The 25,910-nt window shown below is 45.5% G+C and overlaps 1 protein-coding gene across 12 annotated transcripts in view; it reads left to right on the forward strand.

The window, feature by feature from the left end:
• Window positions 1–473: 473 nt before the first annotated feature.
• FHOD3 (formin homology 2 domain containing 3) overlaps window positions 474–25,910 on the forward strand; it is a 366,192-nt gene continuing 340,755 nt past the window's right edge. For 5 of the 12 annotated variants that reach the window (XM_081836221.1, XM_081836227.1, XM_081836228.1 and 2 more), the window contains exon 1: window positions 476–1,098. In XM_081836221.1, coding sequence (XP_081692347.1) covers window positions 928–1,098 — 171 coding nt within the window. In that variant the 5' untranslated portion in view covers window positions 476–927. Of the gene's footprint in view, window positions 1,099–25,910 lie in introns of all 12 variants that reach the window. The other 7 variants (XM_081836223.1, XM_081836224.1, XM_081836232.1 and 4 more) reach the window with 6 other exon arrangements.

Consider the following 25,910-nt stretch of genomic DNA (forward strand, 5'->3'; position numbering starts at 1 on the left):
GTTACAGCGTGGAGCATGTATAAGAGTGACCAGATCTGCTTTTCTATATGGGATTGTCAGAAACAGGACGCTACATGGCACCCACTTCATTGCTGCAGGTTTATAGGCTGCTTTTCTGGGCCCTCTTGGCTGTTGTGTATGTATGGCGCTTGTGTAAACGGTCCTGGTCCTGGCCTTAGCTGGAGGCTGTGGTGGGGACTGCGCCCCGCATTCCTGGTTTGAACGCAGGGCTCCCCCAAAACGCCTCGCAAGGATGGAGGCGCATGCAAGGGCAGGCGATGGTCCGTTCTGCGGGATCTTCCCAATCGCGCCCAGCGGAGGGCGCTGCCTGCAAGCGGCATTTCTCGCGCGGCGGCAGCAGCAGCGTCGGGGACGAGCGGAGGCTTCCCAGAAGCAGCCGCTTCTCCTCCGCCTCCTTCTCCTTTTCTTTCGCGTCCCGCTTCGGTGCGGCGAGCGCGCAGCCGAGAATGGAGCCGCTGCTGCTGCCGCCGCCGCCGCCCCCCGGAGCCCCGCCGCTCTCCGCGGAGCCCCTGCGCGCCGCTTGGGCATCGCCCCGCGCGCGGTGACCTGGCCCTGCCGGGACGCGCAAGGCGCGCGGGCGGCCGCCCCCGGCGCCTGGTCGGCCGGCGCGCTCTGCCTCCTCTCTCTCGCTGCGCAAAGGCGCCCGGCTCGGCGGGGGCGCGCGCTTGAGCCTCTCGCTCCTTGGAGAGCTCCTGGGAGGCGGCGAGGGGGCAGACTTTCCTCCTCTGCCCACCCAGCGGCTGGAAACAACTTGGGGGGCGAAAGCGGGGTGCCGCCGATCTTTTCTCTCTTGGCTTGGAAGCTCCTTTCCCGTGTCTTTTTGGCGCTGCCCGGCGCGCTCTTCTTTCCCGGCTGGGCTCTCCGCCTTTCTTGGGTTGTTCTTCGCCTTCCTTGCATGGATGCACCATGGCCACCGCAACGCTGGTTTGCAGGGTGCAGTTCCTCGACGACACCGACCCTTTCAACAGCACCAATTTCCCCGAGCCCACCAGGCCGCCGCTCTACACTTTCCGGGAGGATATCCCCCTGGGCACCCAGTTGGCCGGGGTGCACCGCCTGCTCAGAGCCCCGCAGAAGGTACGGGGGGTGGGGTGGCGGAGGGAGGGGGCTCCTGGGAAGAATGCGGGTCGTTTTTGCGGGAGGCTGGACCGGGCTGGAAGACCCTCCAAATGTGCACCCCCTTGAAAGTGCGCGCGCAAACAAGATCTCAAAGTGCCCTTGGTGTGCGTGGAGCTCTGCAGAGTAACGCAAGGAAAAGTTCCCGTTCCCTCTCTGACCCCAAGGAGCTTATGTTCTGGATGACTTGTGCCCGGGGGGGGGGGAATGGTTGGGATTACCCACATTGTGCATGTCTTGTGTCCGGGCAAGACTTTTTTTCCGCCTTCTCCCCAAACACTAGAAATCAGTGACCAGGTGAGGTCTGTTAGCAGCCAGCACTTCGCCTAACACATAATTAACGTGTGGAATTCATTGCCTCAAGATGTGATGATGGCCATTGAAGAGGTTGGGGAAAGGAAACCACGGAGCCTTTGTTTATCTATCAATGGCTAATAGTCGTCGTGGCTACCTGGATCCTCGAGATTCAGAGACAGTGTACCTTTGAAGGGCAGTTCAGGGACCACAGAGTAGGTGGCCAGGTAACAGCAGGGCAGAGCTCTTCAGTTCATGTCCTGTTTTTCAGAGGCACTGGGCTGGCTACTGTGAGGAAAGTTTGCCTGGGTTTTTATGATGTTGTGTCAAATTTGTACCAAATATTGGGCCGAACCACCTGCTGACTTGATATCTGTGTTGGTTTAGTGCGGCAAGGCTTTTGAGCCAATCCTGTATTTTGGCACTCTGAACATCCTATCTCTGAACATCCTAAGGGAGAAAAGTGGCGAGTGATGGAAGCAGTGGAAGTTGTGGCATCAAGAAATGCAAAGTGTAAGGTGTAAGGGAAATATTTCAGAAAATGTTTAGGTGGGACATGCAGTGAAGATCACCATCCAGCTTGTGGGCTGGTTGTCCACTGTAAGGCCAGATTCTTGCTGTAGATGGGCCTCTGGTATGGTCCGGCAGGGCTCTTCTCACGATATGTGGTGCCATGTTCTACCTTGTATACTTCTGTTGTCAAATGTGGTGATCAGTCCACAGGTTGCCTGCAATATTTCCAAAAGAGAATGAGACCTTCTCAGGAATATGGTTGCTACACAGGTGATACAAACACACTGACTGCTATGTATAATGCAAAGTTTTATTTACAAACTTTGATAGAAAAATAATACTCCAATGCAGTGATATGTCACTCGATAGGTTCCTTGTGTTTCTGTTCCACTTGCCATTCAATGGATCTCAAAGGGACTTACAAGCAATGAACAGCCACAGCGACTTCACATATTACCTTAGGACAAGTTATATAATATGATCGGCAAATCATCAATGTTCTTTTTTTGTGTAAAAAGTTAAGACAATATCATCAATGTAACAGACACAAATTAGAGGTGTCGTGTGTTGATGTTCACTGGGCTATTTGATAATTTTGGACACTGCTGCAAACCTCTTTCTACATATGTGTGAATCTCTTTTTATTTAAACCAGTTTGCGCCAATCACATTGACAGTGAAGTCTTACTCTTTATCCAGTGTGCTTCATTCTTGTTTATATCTCAATGTGATGCACACATTTTAATATCCTGTGCCTTGGAGCATTCTGTATAACTGTGTGCTTGTAATTATCTACAGAACAGTTGTATGCCCAAGAGCACCACTCTCTCTATTGCCGTTTTTGTTTGATACTGTATGTTTTGCTATGTAGTCATCTCTCCCCGTTTGATATTGCCCTCCTTGGTTATATTACCTTGTTTACGCCTTGTTTTCCTCTCTCCGGTAATATGTCCATGCAAAATAATTGTTTCGTATTTTTGCATCTCTAATAGTGTAGAAGCAGAAACTAGTGCCTAAGTGAGGACTTAGAAGTGAGGCAGTTTGTCCTTGTGCATGTTTATTGAGAAGCAAGTCCCAATGAATTCAGTGGAAATTACTCCAAGGAATGTTTGCTTATAGGATTCAAACCTTACTAATTAGGGTGATGTAGAGTATTTTCTTCCTTTAGCTTGTGGGAGGGAGGAATCCGCAAAATTAAGTTCCACCCTTCCTTGGTGGAGAGGAGAGAGCCCGTAATACAGTATGCTTGCAAAAAATAGTTCTGGAACTTAGATTCATGTTTGGAGGTAGAACTGGAACTCTTGTCTTCTGCCCAGTAGGGAAGGACTGTACCTGAGGGGTTCAGGGAGAGGCTTTTGCTAAGAGTGTAAATGTAGAGCAATGGTGTATTGATGCCATAGCACCATGGAGGTGAGGATAGAAAGTCTTAATGGTCAGTGGGGTGAAGTGCATCTTGAGATCTTTTGCATGTGTCTCCTGTAGTTGCTTTTCCTGGACATTGGTGGCCATTTCTAGAAATGCTTCTGTGGATGTTCGTAGCAAGTGGTGGAGCTTCGAAGATTCTCAAAAGTAAAACACAGGAGGCGTAGTGTTTTAGTGCAGGATAGTGCGCACCCTGGAAATGATCTCTTTTAGCTTCTGCCTTCTGGAAGAAGGTACAGGGTTATAAAGACTAGGACTAGCCCCCTGAGAAACAGTTTCTATCCAAATGCAATTTTCGTTTTAAACGCAGTGTATGGTAGTCTCTATAGGAGTATATTGTATTTAATTATGAGGTATCAGAGTTTTTAGGGGTTTAAGCAGGCTGGGATAGCAGGCTTGTAGGTTTTTGTATGTCTGACGTAGATTTTTTCAGTTTTGTTGTTGTGTATGGGAAAATGACAGTAAAGATTATCGTATCGTATCCAGCATTGCTCATACTTCTCAAAAACTTGGGCTCAGTTTCCTTTTGCCTGGAGTAAAAACACAGAATATGCCAAATGTCTTTTCTTCCTCTTTAATTAAAGTGAACATGTTTGAAAACCCAGAGGCTTTGATAGCTGGGCTATTTGTTCCATGCGAGAGTGTTTTGAGAAAGAAATGAGGAATTCCTTAAGAGAAGCAGGGGTTATGTGGAATGGATGCCTCTGGATCTCAAGAAGGATCTTTTTGGGACAATACATTTGGCATCTGTGCTAATTAATGCATCTTGATAATTAATTTGCACTGTTTTTCTAGCTCCTGGAGAGATTGCTTTCCATTTCCACAATAACTTTATAGGGCAGACATTCCTCCCACAAGTTCACTATAATTACTGGAGATTTTGAAGCTTTTAAAAGAGGCCCACCATAGAGCCAATGAGACACACTTGCTCCTACCAGCAACCTGCTTGGACTGTCATGCAATTTTGGGCAGTGATATATATTTCAAGACCTATGGTGAAGCTGGGGGGAGGGCAGGGAGTATGTCCAAGCAAATAAAGGCGTGTTTAAGCTGTCGCTGTGGTATGGTTCTTATGAGCTGACAGTTGCGCCAAGGCTTTTGTTAAAAATAGCAGTTAAGTCTACTGTCCTTGGAACACTTGATACCCTTTTGAAAGCTACAACATGTAGCATAGCAGTGAGTCAAGCCATAACCTTTCTGAAAACCGGCCTTGTAGTTGTGCCTGCATCAACTATCTTTCGATAAATGTAGCTCTCTGTTCTTGAGGATCTGGACTATGGTGCCAACGCATTTGGAATATTTGTGTAGAGTTCTGGTCAGTTCACCTCAGAAAGGATATTGTAGAGTTGGGAAAGGCTCAGGAAAGGCCCACTGAAATGATAAAGGGGGCTGGAGCGACTATGAAGAAAAGTTGTCGTGTTTGGGACTTTTTAGTGTAGAGAAAAAGGCAAGCGTCAATGTGATATATATTTTTAAAATTATGCGTGGCAGAATTATACCATTCTTCAATTTTATATTCTGCTTGCCCCTTCCACTTCCTTGCTATAATAATTTGTGCAGCTGTCAATTAATTTGTGAGCAAGTCCTTCATAGCCTGTGAACCTTCCACCCCACCCTAAATTTATAATAATGCTGCCTCTCGACTTTTTGTCAGCTTTAACCCAGTGATTTCTGTTATCTCCTTAAACACACTTTGCCCCCCCCAAATTGTACATATTTACACCCCCACCACATGTGAATGTAATTCCCTGTTGCCTGGCATCCCCTTCAACTGTTTTTTCTCCATCTCTCATAGACATCCTTTTGCAGCTGAAAGTTTGCAGATAAATGAAAGCGCTTCTTCACACTATGGAACTCGCTCCCTTGGGGGGAGAAGAGACACGTTTGCAAAGTCCCCCTGCCCCCGTACCAGTTTAATCCTGTAACTTGTAAAGTGACTACTCACACCCCCCCCCCAACACACACACAAACACACACAGTGGATGTTGTGTATTGAGTCAAAGGATTTTATATCTGTATTATTATTGTCTGTATTTGCATTAGGGTAAAGTAACTGCCTTTTGGTTCCAGAGGGTACAGCTACTATTGGTTCATTTAAGCTGCTGTATTTGGATCCTCTGTCTTATTGGTTTCCTCCAAAAGGCAGGACTGTGATTGCCTGATATTGTTCCCTCCAAAATGTATCCTTTCTAGTTAGTTCCCTGTCCCTATAAATGTAGCTCTCCCCTCCTCAGGTCTTAGTCTTGTTGCTTTAATAAAGAAGTGTTACTAGAGAACTGTCTCCAGCATATTATGTCAAGAGAGCTGAAATCACAAACCCCACGTCACAACAGTGGAAATACGCATTGAGTGGCCAGAGCCCATCACAGCTCTGCATGTTGTATTGCAGCAGTGAAGATGAGACAGATGCAGTATGCACTTAATTTTTAATGTGCAAACATCCAGCCCTACCGTAATGTATACAGTGGTCCATCCCCCACATGAATCCCCAGCTTGCTTTGCAGCCTATAGGATGGGAAGCATCCATCGCTCAGGAGCAGAGCATGTTTTGCATGTAGATGGCAGACCCTCCAAGTGTCCCTGTTATCCAGGGATGTCCCTCATTTAGAGAAGCCGTCCCAGTTTCTGATTTGATCCACTTTCCCTTAGGATGTCCCTATTTTCATTGGAGAAATGTTGGCGGGTATGGAGTTATCCAACCCCTGAGCTGTCTGAAGACAATCCTGTATAGGGCAGTTTTTTGTTTTTTAAATGTTTAATGTTTTATTATATTTTTATATGTGTTGGAAGCCGCCCAGAGTGGCTGGGGCAACCCAGTAAGATGTGTGGGGTATCAACGGTAAAACTATCATTATGGAATGGGATGCCCCTATTTTCATCGGAGAAATGTTGGAGGGTATGAGATGGTTCTGGGTTCAGTCTCTGGCACTTGTGGTTTCAGGATGGATCTCGGGCAAGGCTTTTGACCTAGACTTCTTACCACCGACAGAATAGGCAGCACTGAACCAGTGGTTTGAATCACTAGAAGGCAGTTTACTATGCTGACCGGCAAATTTTGCATTTGACAAAGGGTTTAGGGTGTCACAAGGGACGCGTGTGGCGCTGTGAATTAAACCACAGAGCCTCTTGGGCTTGCCGATCAGAAGGTCGGCGGTTCGAATCCCTGCAACGGGGTGAGTTCCTGTTGCTTGGTCCCTGCTCCTGCCAACCTAGCAGTTCAAAAGCACCTCAAAGTGCAAGTAGATAAATAGGTACCGCTCTGGTGGGAAGGTAAACGGCATTTCCGTACGCTGCCAGATCTGTATTTCCGTATGCTGGCCACATGACCCGGAAGCTGTATGCCGGCTCCCTTGGCCAATAAAGCGAGATGAGCTCCACAACCCCAGAGTCGGCCACGACTGGACCTAATGGTCAGGGCTCCCTTTACCCCTTTACTTAGGGTGTCACAGATTGATAGTAAATGGCATCTGCAGAACTTTCTATTAAAATGCAAGAAGGGTAGGAATGGTCGATTCAGTATGTGAGGAGGGGAAGGGGTCAGTCACCACTGAGGAGATTTATAGTTCTTCAGGGTGGCTTGCAATGATAAAATTGATTAGTGCAAAGGAACAATATGAAAGAAGAGCAAACCTCTTGAAGCCAAACAGAGGTGCAACAAACTGAAACAAGCAGGGCAAAACATTGTCTCAGAAATGGAAAGCATCTCAGAAATGGACAACAGCCATTCCTAAACGAATCTAAAAGAATCCATTGAAATAAGTCTATTCAATGACCATTTAAGAGCAGTCAGTGAAAGGGACAGGTGTTCCTCTGTTGAGAGGCTGTTCCAGACCATGGGCATTACAATAAAAAGCCCTCTCCTGTGTACCTGCCTGCCAAGCCTCAGTAGCCTTCCTTGAAATCCTCCTCCTGCGGTCGGAGCTCTTGTTTAGGCTCATGGGGGGCAGGGGAATAAATTCCTGGCCGTTTTAGGAGTTTAAAGGTCAAAGCCAGAGCCTTGCGTTGAGCCTGAAAGCAGATTAGTAGCAGGTGAAGCTGGCAGAGGATGAATGTAATATGATACAAAACCCCGGCAGCCACGTTTTGATCCAGTCGAAGCTTACAAGGGCAGCTCCATCTACTATGGTAATCTAGACAAAAGCACATCAAGCCAATGCTGGGTTTGGTTTCTCCAATACAGTGGTACCTCGCAAGACGAATGCCTCGGAAGACGAAAAACTCGCAAAACGAAAGGGTTTTTCGTCTTTTGAGTTGCTTCGCAAGACGGATTTCCCTATGGGCTTGCTTTGCAAGACGAAAACGTTTTGCAAGTTTGTTTCCTTTGTCTTGCGAATTTGTTTCCTTTTTCTTAAAACCTTGCATTCACTTCGAGGAGCAACTCATAGCACGCGGTGTGGTAGCCTTTTTTGAGGTTTTTGAAGACTTTGGTGCTTTTTGAAGCTTTTCCAAAGTTCGTGCTTCGCAAGACGAAAAAATCGCAAGACAAAAAAACTCGTGGAATGAATTATTTTCGTCTTGCGAGGCACCACTGTAAGTAGTACTGTTGGCATATAAGATGAAGTTGTTTACAGTGGTGCCTCGCAAGACGAAAAGAATCCGTTCTGCGAGTCTCTTCGTCTAGCGGTTTTTTCGTCTTGCGAAGCAAGCCCATTGACGGCTTAGCGGATTAGCGCTATTAGCGGCTTATCGGCTAAGCGGATAAGCAGATAAGCGGCTTAGCGGCTTAGAAAAAGGGGGGGAGGAAAAAAAACCCGCAGGAACTCATAAGACATTTTCGTCTTGCGAAGCAAGCCCATAGGAAATTCGTAGGCCTGCATTTGAACCTGCATTTAAATCTCAGATTTGCTCCTCGCAGCCCTCTCCTGCTGTCTGACGCTTCTATCCTGAACTTAGTTGAATTTGATAGTTTACTTATTAATCCAATCTCTTAAGTGTGTGTTGTATGCACAAGCACACATTACATTCATTGCAAGGCACTGTGTAACGTTTTTCTTATGATACTTGTGCCCTCAGAAAAAGACATGGGAACACATGACACGGCATTTTCAGAAAGTGGAGGGCACCACAGCCATAATGCTTGCCAGCTTATACTGTGCATAGAATCTAGGAAGCAGCAACTTCTCTTCTCAGTGTTCATGCACACAGTGAGCAATAGGTAGAGAAAGGGCTGGCCCACCCATGGGGCAAGGTGAGGAAACTGCCTCAAGCAGATCTGGCCTCCAAGGAATCCATTGCCTGCTGCCTCTACAGTGGTCTCTTGTTTTTTGTTTGTTTGTTTGTTTTAAATAAATTTTTATTAAGGTTTTAAAGGTTACAGAAAAATAAAAAATAAACAATCGAAGAAAGAAAAAGAAAAAACAATACATATATACATCAAAAAACAGAAAACAGAAAAAAGAAAAAAAGAAGTAAAAAACAAGTCAAACCTTTATCTCACTTACTTACATTCACTTATTTCGTTGACTTCCTCACGCCTCCCATTTTTGTATTCTAATTCAATTAGATATTCCAGCAAATCCTTCCAACTTTGTTTTTATCCTAATAATTTATCTTAACATACTATAATTCCCCTCTTTGTATTCTAATTCATATAGATATTTCAGCAAATCCTTCATCTTAATTTTATCCTTATATCTTATCTTAATATACTGTGATTTTCCATTCTTTCTTTCACCAAATAACCATCCACTTTTACTTTATTTAATCTTATTTCCCATTAAAACTTATATATCTGTACTTATTCTTAAAACATTTCCCCTAGGGTAAAAAATAAATAAATTCCATTCCACGATTTTCCCATCTCATTAAAAAACAAAAAACAACAACAACCAAAGTTATATTATATACACTTTAAATTCCCAATTTTCTTCCACCAGATCCCCTCCCCGGTTTTGGCCCCTAGCAATAGTTCCATCAATCTCAGAAAACCATCAACCCGGAGATCTTAAGTCTGAGGCTCTTAAGTCTCTTTCATGTCCCCTCTGCCGGTCTTTTTGATAGTCTTTGGTGTTGAAAACCAGATCTTGGGGAAGCTCCAACCCAACAGTGATCATATTCCTTCCTGCCAAACTTCCGTAATTAAAGATAGGGCCTATAGAATATTCCAAATCTTGTTTCACACTCTTTTCAAACCCAAAGGCCCCCGAAGCGCCAACCTCCACCTGGCTCTACAGTGGTCTCTTGGTGAATACTACCACCTTGTTCCTGATGTAATAATAATAATAATAATAATAATAATAATAATAATAATTTATTTATACCCTACCCTCCCCCCCAGCCAAAACCGGGCTCAGGGCGGCTAACAACCAATAATAAAAACAAGTTGATTAAAATACAACTTAAAGAACAAGATTAAAATACAACATTAAAACATTAAGATGCAGCCTCTTCACAGGAGGAGAAAGTAAAAAAGAAAGAGGGGGAGGGAATCAAATTGATTCTAAGCCAAAGGCCAGGCGGAACAACTCTGTCTTACAGGTCCTGCGGAAAGAAATCAGATCCTGGTCTTATGAGGCAGAGTGTTCCACTAGCGTTCAGTGTTGAAAAGGCCCTGGCTCTGGTTGAAGCTAATCTGACTTCCTTAGGGCCTGGGACCTCTAGGGTGTTGCTATTTATGGACCTTGAGGCTCTCCGTGGGGCAGACCGGGAGAGGCGGTCCTGTAGGTCCGAGGGTCCGAGGCCGTGAAGGGCTTTAAAGGTCAAAAGCAGCACCTTAAATCTGACCCTGTACTCCACCGGGAGCCAGTGCAGCTGGAAAAGCACTGGGTGAATATGCTCCCATGGCAGAGACCCCGTGAGGAGCCTCGCTGCAGCATTCTGCACCCGCTGGAGTTTCTGGGACAGCTTCAAGGGCAGCACCGCATAGAGCGAATTACAGTAGTCAAGCCTGGAGGTGACCGTTGCATGGATCACTGTGGCCACAATAGATCTTTATTTCCCCCTCATTCCCAATGTAGATATTTGTTCCCTGCTTCTTTCCGATGTAGATCTTCACTCACCCCTTCTTCCCTGGTGGGAGGGGAGGGAGCACTGTTTTGTAGTTTGCCTCAGGCGCCAAAATGTCTTGAGCCATCCCTGAATGGAGGTAACATGGCAAATGGGTGCCCATGTACCATGCTCAGTCTGTATGTGTGAACCCTGGCCCGGGCGAAATAGGTTATCGGTTTCCACTGCTATTGCCATGCCTCATTTGTTGCCTTTGGTTACTGTAAAAACAAAAGGGCAGATTTAATAAATAAAAAAAATTATTAGAAGAGGAATGGCAGATGAAATTAATGGACTATGCAGAATTGGATAAGATGACAGGGAGAATTTGAAACCAGCAGGACCAGAAATTCTTGTAAGATTGGAGTAAATATGTGAGTTATTTGAAAGACAATTGCAATCAATTGACTACACTTGTAGGACTACAAGAAGTTTGGTAAGGAGAACTATATGAAATATTACAGAAAAGATTTATGAGTATGGATTTAAAGTTATTGACTGTTAAAAGTAATAGTTAGGATAACAAATGTAAGATTAAGGAGAGGAGGTTTGAAAATCATTAGACGTGGTTGATGGAAGTCTCAGGCTAAAATAGCCAAAATGATGTATAAGATAAGATGAGATGATACGTTCTGTTTGGAAAATATATGTAAAAACCAATAAAAATGTTTATAAATAAAAATATTTTTGTTTAAAGGCCAGGTGAACCTAAAATTGGTAGCTGATTGTGACCGTAATAATAGAAAACTGTACTATCCTGGACTCTTGAGTCAGCACTTACTTGTGAAACAGGAGAACTTCGAACTGTTGCCCTTGAGGAAGATTTTTTTGTTGTTGAAACGTGTTAGGTGATGTACTTTTGCAAATAAATTCTATACCAGGCGCTCGCATTGACATCTTCCTCGAAGAATGGGAAGACTTTCTAGAAGCAGGAATCCTGTGGCACGATCAAAACCTAAAAACTTACTCGTGTACCTCTTGGATCGCTGAAACTCTCTGCCCTCAAGGTTTGAAATAGCTGCACTCCAGGATCTCTGATTCAGGATCCACAGTGAAAGTAGATTTTTTGGCACGTAAAATCATTAATTAATGGCCAGGCTGCTTCTTCTTTTTTTAAAAAATAAAGGTCTCTGTTTTTGTTTTGTTTTTAAGGTGGGAAAATGTGCTGTACTCCCATTTATAAACTTCCTCACTTTCCACTGTTCTATTAAGAGTGAACTTGGTGGCACTTTCATTCTGCGTAAGCATGCATAGGATCAGGCGGTAAAACACACTGAGCATTGTTTGCTTAATAAAGCTCTCCTGCCTGCTATAATGCAACTTTTGCAGTTCTGATGACAGACAGAATGTTCTTGCAGAGAACTGTTACCATTTTGAAATGTTTGCTCTGTTTTTCTAAAACTGCTAGTCTGTGCAGAACCTCTTCAAAGAAAGAAAGATGGTTATACAATCCTGCCTTTGTATGAATATTTTACTCTTATTCACAACTTGCTTATTGCATTCAGTCTGTCACCGTTTAAGCGAACAGTTTTTTGCAAGGACTTGCATGTCAAAAAACGGAGGCAATTAAGCTTAACCTGCAGGCCCCCTCCTTTGCTTTTAATCTAGAATCCCTGCTAGCGCGAATTAGAAAAGATAATTCGTGCCCTCCCCATAGCCTTTCATAGTGACTTGCCCCGCTTCCTAAATATTAATGCTTCCTAAATACTAATCAGGAATTGTGTTGATCACCAAAACAGAGTTTAAGACTTGCTTCAACGCCGTTCATTTGTTTTAATTTAAAAAAGAGGGAAGAGAAACTCGCCAGTCCTAAGGAGACCTAGTCACCTTGGTGTCTTTGGGGAGTGCTTTAAAGGTAAAGGACCCCTGACAGTTAAGTCCAGTCGTGAACGACTCTGGGGTTGCGGCGCTCATCTCGCTTTGCTGGCTGAGGGAGCTGGCGTTTGTCCGCAGACAGTTTGTCTGGGTCATGTGGCCAGCATGACTAAGTCGCTTCTGGCAAAACCAGAGCAGTGCAAAGAAACACTGTTTACCTTCCCGCTGGAGAGATACCTATTTATCTACTTGCACCTTGATGTGCTTTCGAACTACAGGTTGGCAGGAGCTGGGACTGAGCAACGGGAGCTCACTCCGTCATGGGGGTTCGAACCGCCGGCCTTCCGATCTGCAAGCCCTAGGCTCGGTAGTTTAGACCACAACGCCACCCGCATCCCAATGGGGAGTGCCTTCACTTTTCCAGAGGAGATGCCCAATCTCTCGCTTAGGCAGAGTACTGTAAAGCTAGCTTTTGAATAGGTCCATTGGACTTTGGGAGAAGCCTCTGTTTGTGGAAGCTGTATAGAAACCAAGAGATGTTCTTTATTAGATGTTGGTGCTCCGAATAGCTGTGGCTTCCTTGCCCATAGTTGTGGGTTTCCTGACATGCTTACTCATAAACCTCTCTCTGCTGAATAGCTGTGGGCACCTCATGTTCTGCTCCACAAAGTGAAGCTTGGTGATTAGTCAACACTTTGGTCTAATTTCCAGTGCACCACTGTCCTGGGGTTCTATCACTGCCTGAAAACACATTAATGTGTATGCTGAATAAGATTCTTTGTTTCTGTCTTGGCTCTTCCTAGTGCCGGGGTGGGGAACCTGTGGCCTGGCAGAACTTAGAATCCTAGAATTGTAGAGTTGGAAGGGACCTTGAGGGCCATCAGACCCCAGCAATGCAGGAATCTCAACTATGACGGATGGCCACGCAACTTCTGCTGAAAAACCTCCAAGGAATGAGAGTCCACCATCTTACAAGAGAGGCCATTCCACTGTCTAACTAACAGGAAGAGCTTGGATTTGATATCCCGCTTTATCACCACTGGAAGGTGTCTCAAAGCGGCAAACATTCTCCTTTCCCTTCCTCCCCCACAACAAACACTCTGTGAGGTGAGTGGGGCTGAGAGACTTCAAAGAAGTGTGACTGGCCCAAGGTCACCCAGCAGCTGCACGTGGAGGAGTGGAGATGCGAACCTGGTTCACCAGATTACGAGTCGACCGCTCTTAACCACTACACCACACTGGCTTTCTCTTGCCACCAGAAAGTTCTTCCTGGTGTTTAGTTGGAACCCCTTTCTTGTAACTTGAATCCATTGGTTTGGAGCAGATTCCATGTGATAGCCCTTTAGATATTCAAAGATTGCCGTCCTATCTCCTCTCAGTCTCCTTTTTTCCCAGGCTAAGCATACCCATCTCCCTCAACCATTCCTCATTAGGCTTGGTTTCCAGACACTTGGTCATCTTATCATTTTGTTAGACTACAGTTCCAGTCACCTCTGACTACTGGCTGTAGCTGAAGGGAGGTTGAGTCCAACAACATCTGGACTTGTGTGTGTGTTTAATTTTTAATGTCAACATTTATATTTTGATGGAATCTGGGGTTTTTTCATTTCTTGTATAAAACAAGAGGAGGAGCAGACCTGAGGGGTTGACTTTCTTTCCTCTGCAGCCAGCACTGAAACTAAGCAGCTTAGTGGAACCCTAACCCCAACCGTAACTTTTAACCCTAACCCTAACCCTCCTCCACTGGGTCACTTGGTCACTTGTATGGCACAACTGGTTGCCTTTGACGACTAAGTAAGTTAAATACAGGCCAGTTGCTGCATTTTGTATATTTTTCATTGGGAACCTCTGAATGCATGAAAGGTGTTGCGTGTTAAGATCCCCAGCAGCAGTATATTGAGACTGATGGACACTTGCTGGGGACTGAAACCGGGAAGGGGGTGGGTGTAGTTTGGGAATCCAAAGGGTATATAATTATAATTTGTTTTGTTTTTATTTTGTTTTGTTATTCGTACGAAAATTGGGAAAGTCGTGGAAGGGAATTTTGGTCGACTTTAGGAAAAATGTTTATGAATGAGTATTGATGTATAAGTATTGATGTATAAGTTTGGATAAGCTAAAACTGGTTTTTAAAACGATCTAAATTAAATGAAAATAATGTTTGTAAAAATAAATTGAGGAAATGGATGAAAGAGAAAAAATAAAATAATAACATGTTAAAATAAATTATCAAGTTAAAGTTGAGAAATAAGTAAAAAGGATTTGCTGAGCTAATAATTGGAATTGGAATACAAGGAGGGGAGGTGCGAGGAGGTCTGAGAACCAAGTTAAAAGAAAATAAGCAATTGAAACTTTATGTGTTTTTAATTGTTTTTAAGTTTTGTATTTTTGTATTTTTATCTTTTTTTGTTTATTTTTGTTTTGTTATTGAAAATGCTAATAAATATTCATTTTTTTAAAAAAAAGATCCCCAGAAGCTTGCCAATAATAAAGACACAATTAAGATGAAATTTAGTTTTAGGTTATTGGCATAATTTTGGCCACAACTTCGTTGATTACAGATAGTGAGTGGTTTGTTTAGGCATTGGTTCCCGGCTAGCTGCACCTGACCGCAGCAGGACAGCACTGACGACTGGGCTCCACCATATTGTCAGTACAGGTAAACACTGTGGGGGAGCATTGGTACGGTCACGTGACTCAAGCTCAGCCCAAAATACTCCCAGGGACTCTTGTGTGGCCATACCCCCCGAAAGAGGTTGGCAAACGCAAGGCGAGTCCCTGGGTTCTTTTAACGGAATACACCGCCAGACCTTACAAAGTTGTGACAATTTGCTACACGGCAGGCAAAATCAAAGTTGCACCAGCCAATCAGCCAAATGGGAAAATTACCGGGCCCCTGTCCCCAAAACAGACGACCCACGGCGGCATAGCAAGGTCATAATGGACCCTAAATATAGGGAGGGTGAGCGGGTGATTCGATGCATGAAGCGAAAAGAGGAAGCTCTACGCAACGTTCAATGGTATATATCCATATACCCTCGGTTAATACACAAAACAATCCCATTGACCAGTTCTGCCAAGCAACTGAAGGACCACCAATCAGGTTGTTATGGCTATCCAATCGCTCCCACCCACACGACAGTGAGGTCAGTCCTGATGATCTTACCGCAACTCCTCTGGGAGGAGGACCCGATTTGTCACACACAGAGAAAGATGCAAAGAGGTCGTATATTTCGTTAAAGCGGTTTTGCACATTATGTTTTCCAGCATTCTTAGGGCCTGCTACTGTTATACAGAATTTCTTTGTAATAAATCAGTTTGGCTTACCTGGTAGATACCGTATTTTTCGCCCTATAGGACGCACTTTTTCCCCTCCAGAAATGAAGGGGAAATCTGGGTGCGTCCTATGGGGCGAATACAGGCTTTCGCTGAAGCTTGGAGAGAGAGAGGGGTCGTGCGCACCGACCCCTCTTGCTCTCCAGGCTTCAGGAAGACATCCGCAGCCTAGGCAGCCCTGCGGGAGGTTCCACAGGGATGTCTAGGCTGCGGATAGCAGCCTGCTTCCCAGAGCGTCGGGCGCCCTGAAAGCAGAGTGCCCGGAGCTTCGGGAACACATCCGCAGCGTGGGGAGCCCTGCGGGAGTTCCCCACAGGGCTCCCCACGCTGCGGATAGCAGCCTGCCGCCCGGTGGGCGGGGTGCCCTGAAGCAGAGCGCCCCGCGCACCGGACAGACATCCGCAGCATGGGGAGTCCTGCAGGAGTTCCCCGCAGGGCTCCCCACACTGCGGATAGCAGCCTGCCGCACGGCGGGTGGGGCGCCCTGAAGCAGAGCGCCCCGTGCGCCGGACAGACATCGGCCAGCCCCACAAGCTCGGGGGACAGCAGGGAGGTGCAGCGCCAGAATCCCGCTGTTCCCCGACCTGCTTTTGGGGGGGAAATAAAGGAAATTCCCCCCCTTTATTTCCCCCCAAAAAACTAGGTGCGTCCTATGGGACGGAGCGTCCTATGGGACGAAAAATACGGTACATAGAACATACAGAAAGACTGTTTTAGCGTTGACTGTATCTAAGGGTGAGACTTTCAGTCTTTTGGAACATCATTTTATTTCCTTCCCCACGTTAACGTCTGTAATGGTGCTCTGTCGGAAATAGCCAGCACATACCTATTTGAGACGCTCAATAAATTATCTCACTCATCAACCAGGGGAAGGGGGATGCTATTTAGAAAAATGGTTACAAAAGATGTATTTGGTGTTTTTAAAGGGCAAAGTGTCAAGTGTGATAAGAGGGGTGGGGGGTTAAAGTAAAAAAGACTTTTTATAACCTTGAAAAGGGGAGAGAAAAGAGGCCTGGCGCTCTCACTCTCTCTGTATGTGTGTATGTATACAGTGGTACCTCGGGTTAAGAACTTAATTCGTTCTGGAGGTCCATTCTTAAACTGAAACTGTTCTTAACCTGAAGCACCACTTTAGCTAATGGGGCCTCCCGCTGCCACTGAGCCACCGCTGTGCGATTTTTGTTCTCATCTTGAAGCAAAGTTCTTAACCCGAGGTACTATTTCTGGGTTAGCGGAATCTGTAACCTGAAGCGTCTGTAATCCGAGGTACCATATGTATACAATGGACACTTCGGTTGGGAACGTGTTCCGTGCAGGATGCACGTTCACAATCCGCAGCGGCGTGTCTGCGCACGCGCGGGTTGTGATTTGGTGCTTCTGCACATGCGCAAAGTGCAATTTAGCGCTTATGTCCATGCACGACCACCGAAACCCAGAAGTAACCTGTTCCAGTACTTCCGGGTTTCGGCAGTCCGTAACCCAAAAAAACGCTACCAGAAGCGTCTGTAACCCAAGGTAAGACTGTATATACAGTGGTACCTCGGGTTACAGACGCTTCAGGTTACAGACTCCGCTAACCCAGAAATAGTGCTTCAGGTTAAGAACTTTGCTTCAGGATGAGAACAGAAATTGCGCAGCGACAGTGGGAGGCCCCATTAGCTAAAGTGGTGCTTCAGGTTAAGAACAGTTTCAGGTTAAGAACGGACCTCCAGAACGAATTAAGTACTTAACCTGAGGTACCACGAATGTGTGTGTGTGTGTGTGTGTGTGTGTGTGTGTATTTACTCCATTTACTGAACTGTCTGGCCAAGTAAATGTTGTAGAGGTTACCCTGATAGACTACAGCAGGCGTCTGCAACCTTTAAGACAAAAAGAGCCAATTGGACCCGTTTCTGAAGAAAAAAACCGTGGGAGCCGCAAAACCATTGTGACATTTAAAGCATGCGCGCCGCTGCCCTCCGATCTGACAGCGGGCGGGAAGGTGACGTCGGGACGGTGCGTGACTAACGCACGCACCGCCCCCATGCGACGTCACAGCCAGTACAGCGCCCGCCACAGTGGGAAGTGTCGGGGCGCACAATGCGCCTCCTCCCCTCGCTAGTATCCGCCCCGGAGCCGTGGCAAAGGTGTAAAAGAGATGGCTCTGGTCGCCCTAACAGATGATCTCCGCAGGCAGCTGGATCGAGGCGGGTCGGGGCTGCTGATTCTTCTAGACCTGTCAGCAGCCTTCGACATGGTCGATCATGAACTCCTGGACCACCGCCTTGCCGACGTGGGGATCCAGGGCACAGTCCTTCAATGGCTGCGCTCGTTTCTCTCTGGTCGGGGACAGAGGGTGGCGCTTGGGGGGGGAATTGTCATCCCGCCACTCCTTAGTGTGTGGTGTGCCCCAGGGTGCGATACTCTCCCCGATGCTTTTTAACATCTTTATGCGCCCCCTCGCCCAGCTTGTCCGGAGTTTTGGGCTGGGCTGCCATCAGTATGCTGATGACACTCAACTCTATCTGTTGATGGACGGCCATCCTGACTCGGCCCCAGACACACTGATCAGATGCTTGGAGGCTGTGGCTGGATGGTTACGTGGGAGCCGGTTGAAGTTAAATCCTTCGAAGACAGAGGTCCTCTGGCTGGGACGGGATGACATGGGACTGAGGGGGCAACTCCCATCTCTTGCGGGGGTGCAATTAGTGCCAGCACCGTCCGTTAAGAGTTTGGGTGTAATCTTCGATACCTCCCTCTCCATGGAGGCGCAGATTGCAGCTATAACAAAGGCGGCATTTTTTCATCTCCGCCAAGCTAAGCAGTTGGCTCCTTACCTCTCTCGCCCTGACCTAGCCACTGTGATCCACGCGACGGTCACCTCCAGACTGGATTATTGTAACTTGCTCTACGTGGGGCTGCCCTTGAGACTGACCCAGAAACTCCAGCGGGTGCAGAATGCTGCAGCGAGACTCCTTACGGGGTCTTCGCTTTGAGATCACATTCATCCGGTGCTATACCAGCTGCACTGGCTCCCGGTGGAGTACAGGATCAGGTTTAAGGTGCTGGTTTTAACCTTCAAAGCCCTATACGGCCTAGGGCCCTCGTACCTACGGGACCGCCTCTCCTGGTATGCCCCACAGAGGAACTTACGGTCTTCAAATAAAAACATCTTGAAGGTCCCAGGCCACAGAGAGGTTAGGCTGGCCTCAACTAGAGCCAGGGCTTTTTCGGCTGCGGCTCCAACCTGGTGGAACGCTCTGTCACAAGAGACAAGGGCCCTGCAGGACTTGACATCTTTCCGCAGGGCCTGCAAGACAGAGCTGTTCCACCTGGCCTTTGGTCAGGGCGCAGCCTGACTCCCTCCTTTGGCAATCTTTACAAAACTTTAGTTTATGGTTGCCATCAATTTTGATTTTAATTAATTTCTATAATGTTTTTATAATGTTGTACTGTTTTAATGTTGTTAGCCGCCCTGAGCCCGGCTTCGGCTGGGAAGGGCGGGATATAAATAAAATTTATTATTATTATTATTATTATTATTATTATTATTATTATTATTATTATTAAAGAGCCACATGTGGCTCCGGAGCCATGGGTTGCAGACCCCTGGACTACAGTGTTTGAATTTCACGCTCCCCCTTTATAAAGGCACCGAAAGCATGTGCCTCTGTAATGGAATGTGACATTTGTTTAAACGTGCACAGGAACACTGCATAGCTCTTTCAGAAACATAATGCTGTATTTACCATGCATTAAACTCCAGGAGGGAATTAGGTTGGCAGGATGTAATTATGCACCTTGGAAGTCAGCCAGCTAGGCAGGTTAGCATACCTCTGCACTTTGGAAAGCACTAGGAGATTCTAGGCAAGGCCTGGGATCTACCCCCTTGTTTGGCAATTAAAAGGTAATAATCTGCAACACCAGGCTTAGATTCTCTCCCCCCCCTCCCCTCCCCGCTTTTCAACATCAGCACTTCTTATAACACCTGGGTAGGGTTTAGTCATATTAACTCTGTATTGTTACAGCAGTTGAATAATGCAGTTTAATAATGGTGTTGAATGACTTTAGGGAAGGAATGGGTTTTTATTTTAGCTGTAGGATTACATCTTCCAAAGCAAAAAAAAAAACACCTTTAAAATAATCTTTTTTAAAAAAGAAGAAGTAGCTAAAGAAGAGGTATCAAGAAGTCAGTGTAGGTTGTGCATGACTTTTATTTGTTCTTATAACAACTAGAGGCAGGCACAGAACAATGATTTGGGTTTGGAACTCACTTTAGCACTTTGGATAGTGAATTGCATCAAGAGAAGCCTCACTCAGCCTTGGTCCTGAAGCAGGCTCTTTTCAAGGAACCCTGAAGCTTCCAATCTCTTCCCATCGATCATCATGCAGAACAATGGGCTCTGGGCATCCTTTGGTCAGAATTGGATGGAATTTAAGAATGGTGGTCCAGTTTGCCCATTGTTGTTGTTTAGTCGTTTAGTTGTGTCCGACTCTTCGTGACCCCATGGACCAGAGCACGCCAGGCACTTCTGTCTTCCACTGCCTCCCGCAGTTTGGTCAAACTCAGGCTGGTAGCTTCGAGAACACTATCCAACCATCTCGTCCTCTGTCGTCTCCTTCTCCTTGTGCCCTCCATCTTTCCCAACATCAGGGTCTTTTCCAGGGAGTCTTCTCTTCTCATGAGGTGGCCAAAGTACTGGAGCCTCAGCTTCAGGATCTGTCCTTCCAGTGAGCACTCAGGGCTGATTTCCTTCAGAATAGATAGGTTTGATCTTCTTGCAGTCCATGGGACTCTCAAGAGTCTCCTCCAGCACCATAATTCAAAAGCATCAATTCTTCGGCGACCAGCTTTCTTTATGATCCAGCTCTCACTTCCATACATCACGACTGGGAAAACCATAGCTTTTACTATACGGACCTTTGTTGGCAGGGTGATGCCCATAACCACAGCTTAATGAGCAAGCCTGCTGGTCCATGTTTTGAAAGCCATGGGGTCCTCTGGTCCTGCTGTATTACTGGGAGTTATGCCATGGTTTGACTTGCTGTTGTGTGCAAACCCAGGCTTGTGGCTTGTCTCCCTCGAACAAACCATGACCACCAAGCCAATAGCAAACATTGGTTACAGGTTCGTTTGGAGCAAGGCGAACCACAAGCCCAGGTTTGCACGCAACGTCAAGCTAAACCATGGCTTAGCGGCTGATAGCATAACAACAGGAGGACTGGGAAGTGGAGCAAAGTACAGTGGTACCTCGGGTTATATATGCTTCAGGTTACATACACTTCAGATTACAGACTCCGCTAACCCAGAAATAGTGCTTCAGGTTAAGAACTTTGCTTCAGGATGAGAATTTTAGTGTATCTCTGGTTTTTATGGAAGCCGCCCAGAGTGGCTGGGGAAACCCAGCCAGATGGGCGGGGTACAAATAATAAATTATTATTATTATTATTATAACAGAAATCATGCTCCGGCGGCACGGCAGCAGCAGCAGGAGGCCCCATTAGCTAAAGTGGTGCTTCAGGTTAAGAACAGTTTCAGGTTAAGTACGAATTAAGTACTTAACCTGAGGTACCACTGTAGTTGTCACTTTTTAAATGTGAAGCAGGCCATGGTAGGTACTTCAGAGAAAATCAAGACTGCCAAATTTCAGATAGATTGGGAACAAGTGGGGTGCAAGGGCTGTTTGCGGTTGTTTCTTTTTTTAAAAAAAGGATTTCTTCCCCCCTGTTTTGTGGGGAATTCATAAAACATGCTGCAAATCATAGAGGAGGCACCTATGCATGTAACCTGCTTCGTGAAAGTAAGCAAGTTACTTTCAGGAAGCAGGTCAGGAGGCCTGATGAGTGAAAATCCAGCTTAGCAGAAAGTGAGCTTATTCTGTCCTTCAAAAAGCCTTGCTGCATTTATAGTAGCCACAGTACCAAGCAACAAGTTACAAAAGAGTAGCAGAAAATATTTCTTTGGACACACATCGCTCATAATTTTATATATGACAGTGTTAACAGGATAAGAATAGCAGAGAATGGATGAACAGGCAGTATTTTTCTCTGATCATCCTGCTAAAATACTTTCAAGTCGTAGGTATGCACATGTATAATTTAGATCCTGAACGTGTTTGACTTTGGGACTGCACTGGCATGTTGTCAACTAGACCACTACTTGCAGACTAATGATCACCTCTGAAAAACAAAGTACAACCCAGTCAGGGTTAAGGACCTTTGAGGCTGCCATTCCAAGTGAAGATAAGCCCCTGTTCAGTGCTTCACCTCCTGACTGCTTGCCCCCCACCATTAAATGCTGACACATGTGCCACTTTAATAATCTCTTGCAGCGCCAACGTGCAACACTTTTAGTCTGAAGGGGGCCGTTGTGAATAGGCCCCTTTCAGATTGAATCCAACAGAGCATTGGGTCCTTCAGACGGCACAAAAGCAGAGCTGCTAAGAATTACAGTGGTACCTCGGGTTAAGAACTTAATTCGTTCTGGAGATCTGTTCTTAACCTGAAACTGTTCTTAACCTGAAGCACCACTTTAGCTAATGGGGCCTCCTGCTGCCACCCTGCCACCACTGCGCAATTTCTGTTCTCGTCCTGAAGCAAAGTTCTTAACCCGAGGTACTATTTCTGGGTTAGCGGAGTCTGTAACCTGAAGCGTCTGTAACCTGAAGTGTCTGTAACCCGAGGTACCACTGTAGCAACAGGAGCACAGTGAGAGGGCTGTCCAAGGGCAAAGTGACCACCAAGGGCGGGAGCTGGTGCTTAGAATGGCTCCAGCTCTAGGTAGACCGTGCCTACAAAACAAAGGCTTCTAAGACTGAGCTTTCAGAGACTAATGTAGAGCACAGCTACGGGCCACCAATGTTACCTGAGGAATTGATCTACTCATAAGGGGTGATTTATTCATGAGCATCTCCTTACTCATGCAGAGTCTGATCAAGCCTGCACTTCTAGGCATCTGGCCTGCATTCCTAAGGGCTAGATAGTCCCTCGGTGTCTGCCTCTGACATGGGTTGTTCACATCTTGAGGGGAAAGATGGAAAGATGGACTGCTGTCTCCTCTGAGATCCCTGGTTCCCCTGATATGCCTCAAGCAGTGTTAGAAATTCAGATATATAAGCTAGCACACATGAATTGACCTATTCCTACCTCTTCTTCTTAATGTTGACATGGACCATTGATAACGTAAGAATATTCTTCTCAAACGTGAGCATGGCAGTGGGATGGGGGAAGTGAAGACAAGAAAGAACAATTAACTATAACGTTGTTCACTGCTCCTGCTCAAGCGGCAAAGAAAAAGCATTTTGGGTTCTGAAATTCATTTTGATTGTGCAGATAAAATATAACTGATAGAATTCGACAGCACATGGTATTAGGGTCTGTAAACAGTCGAGAGCCAAGGATTCCCAGGCATGCACCTCCAGATGGTGGAGATGTCAGGAGCCATCCTGGCATCCAGGCATCTTCACATGGCCACTCACAAGTGGCCGAAAGCCATTTGCAAAATGTGCCTGTCACTTGGCTCGTTTTGAGCACTGCTCCCAAAGCTACAATTCTATAATCTCAACTACATTGCATCTATAATCTCAACTACATCTGTACTCAGCCCTGCACTTCCCTTGATGTGATGATGGAGGACTAAGATGCCCAGCAAGGGGCCCATGATGCACATGGCAGTGCAGAAGCAGAAGATGTCCGTCTTTTGCTGCGCACAAGTCAGCTGGCTCGATGGAGATATCAGTTGCCAACATGGCGGCCATAAATCTCCCCGTGGTTGCAATTGGACCCATGCCAGTAGCAAATCATGCCCAGCACCTGGGGAATTTCCAACACTGGCCTCAAGTTTCCTCAACACAGGGTGCTGCTTCATGATGTTTCTCTTGGGGGTTACAGATAATCCCCTGAAGCAGATTCCTCCATTAGGGGAATGACATGGGACCTAAGATGTGGGACCAGCTCGACTGATTTTAGGGAGCCCATGGGTACTGAATGGCTGAATAGGGCTTTACTTAGAAGGAATCCCTATGGAAATTAATGGTGTAAAGACGTGAGAAAACAGGTAAGCTTAGATTCAAAATAATTTCAACAGATGTAGTTTCGTGCTTGAATCTCTCCAACTTAAATCTGTAGAACTTATCACTCAGAAAATAATCAAACCGAGATCAGTGGGACTTACTCCCAAGTAAGTCTGAACAGGACTGAAGCCTGAATAGTGCTCTGCTTTGTTGGGATCATGTCCAGCATTCCCAAATTAGATGACGTTGGCTAAAACATATTTTCTCTAGAACTGCCCAGTTGACTTTGTTTTGACTATTTCAAAGGAATCATTTGGCATAGTTGATCTCAGCTCAGCTTTGGTATTATTGTTGTTGATTGTTTTGCCCAGTGAACAAGTAGCAGGTTGACGGCAATTTACCTCAGGAAACTGGTGCAGAGGAAAAGGTTTAACTCATCCTCTATTATGACTCCAAACCAATTTTGCAGACCTATGGCTGTTTTCACCCATCCAGTGAGTTGGTGTTTTCTGAGGAGGGGAAGAAAAAAATAGAAATGTTGGCAGATCCAATCAGAGGTCTTCCCTATCTCATCTAATCTGCTAGATATTCCGAATCCTGATCAAAGAGAATGGAGCCCCTATTGATCAGACTGCTTGTAGTGATCCCTCTGGAAGATTGTCCCCTCCATTCATGGAGTAAAGAGTGTGGGCAACAATGGGAGTGGTCTTTGGCCTTCAAGACTTCTCCACCTTGTGGTCCTGGCTTTAGTTTGGAAATTACATAAACTATGAGAGAGTTTCTCTAAAAACCTTTTCAGGTTGTCCCAGTGTCTGGAGACTGCAATAGCTGGGGCACTGGGAGTAGACTGTGATAACTGACACATTAATTGGGTTGTTGAAATAAAATTCTAATGTGCTACTATTTCCCCTGATGAACTTGGCTTCCTTTTCTTTTTCTCATAGTGCAAATTTCAACATTTCTTGAATGTGTTACAACACGTAATTGCATTGGCCTATATTCAGTAACCCGGCTGCCTGTAATCCCAGTCACAGTAAGAATGCTGACTGATTCATGGGGTAAAAATAGCCTTTTACTCAGACCTGGTATATGTTATCACTTGCTCTGTGCTTCAGCTAATTGTTGATCATTTCTGTTTTAATAGATGCTGACAAGTACATGGTTGTATTGATTCACATTGAAAATAAGTAATGTGAAATATTGCCCTTAAACTTGGTGTCTCCCAGTGTTAGAAACTGGGATAGAAAAGCTAGGAGCCAAATGGCTTCTGGGACCTGGGTTGTGGGTGCCAAAACGGAATATCTAGTCGCCATTTGGGGGGAGGGGGCGTCAGCAACACTTTTTATTTATTATTTTGATAAGCATGAACTAATACAGTGTTTCCCAACCTTGTGCCTCCAGCTGTTTTTGAACTACAACTCCCATCATCCCTGACTAGCAAGACCAGTGGCAAGGGATGATGGGAATTGTAGTCCAAAAACAGCTGGAGGCACAAGGTTGGGAAACACTGAACTAATACACATAAGCGGCACATTGTTAATATCACATTTTTAACTGAGGGTCTGTGCTTGTGTGGTAACCCATGTTAAAACTGTTAAACCGTAGAGCATCCTTTGGTCAAGATGGGCATCTAAGTATTTCTTATCAGTTAAGCCAAAACAGCTGCTGTCCCAGTGCCTATCCTCCAATATATGGCTTTTAAGCCCACATAAAAGTAAAACAGATAAAACGGATATGCTCCTTGCATAACTAACATTAGCTACTGAGCCCAACTGACTTTAAAACTATTCAGAATAGAAAGAAATTAAAACTAGCACAGAGCATACTCCAGGACAAGCAGCCTTAGTTGTCAACCAACTTCACATGCAAAAACGAAAGCATGATACAACAAAAGCGACTGTGGATGGTTTGCATTACTCATTGCTCACTTGAAGTATCAAATGCAAGGCTGGTGTTTCCTCAGATCCGTGACTCTTGGAAAATGTTGTGGAAGGCAGCAAATATTTTAAAAAAGCATGCCAAACCCTGAAGATCAAGGAACAAGCTTCAACATACTTGTCTGTGATGATGTCACCGCCAGACAATATTGGCTATTTGCCCATAATACATGCTCCTGCAGCTGAAATTTCGACTGTATATGAGGTCCTAAACCAGTCTATCAACATGATGCAGTCTCTGCAGTTGTCCAAGATTGTGTGTGTTTTTGATCAGGCACTTCATTCCCAGAGCTGTAGAAATCACCTTGACTCATCCAGAGAAATTCAGATATACCATCATAATTAGAATGGGTATTATTTCACACCATATGCCCATTTTGGCCACAATTGGTAAGCGGTTTCAGGATACATGATTTATACATTGCCACGGACAATCTCAGAAGGTTCAGTAGCAGAGGAGGTCAGAAGTTTAACCATGCAGT

The sequence above is a fragment of the Podarcis erhardii genome, assembly GCF_964252035.2.
Source record: "Podarcis erhardii genome assembly, chromosome: 13".
In the NCBI taxonomy this organism is placed as follows: Eukaryota; Metazoa; Chordata; class Lepidosauria; order Squamata; family Lacertidae; genus Podarcis; species Podarcis erhardii.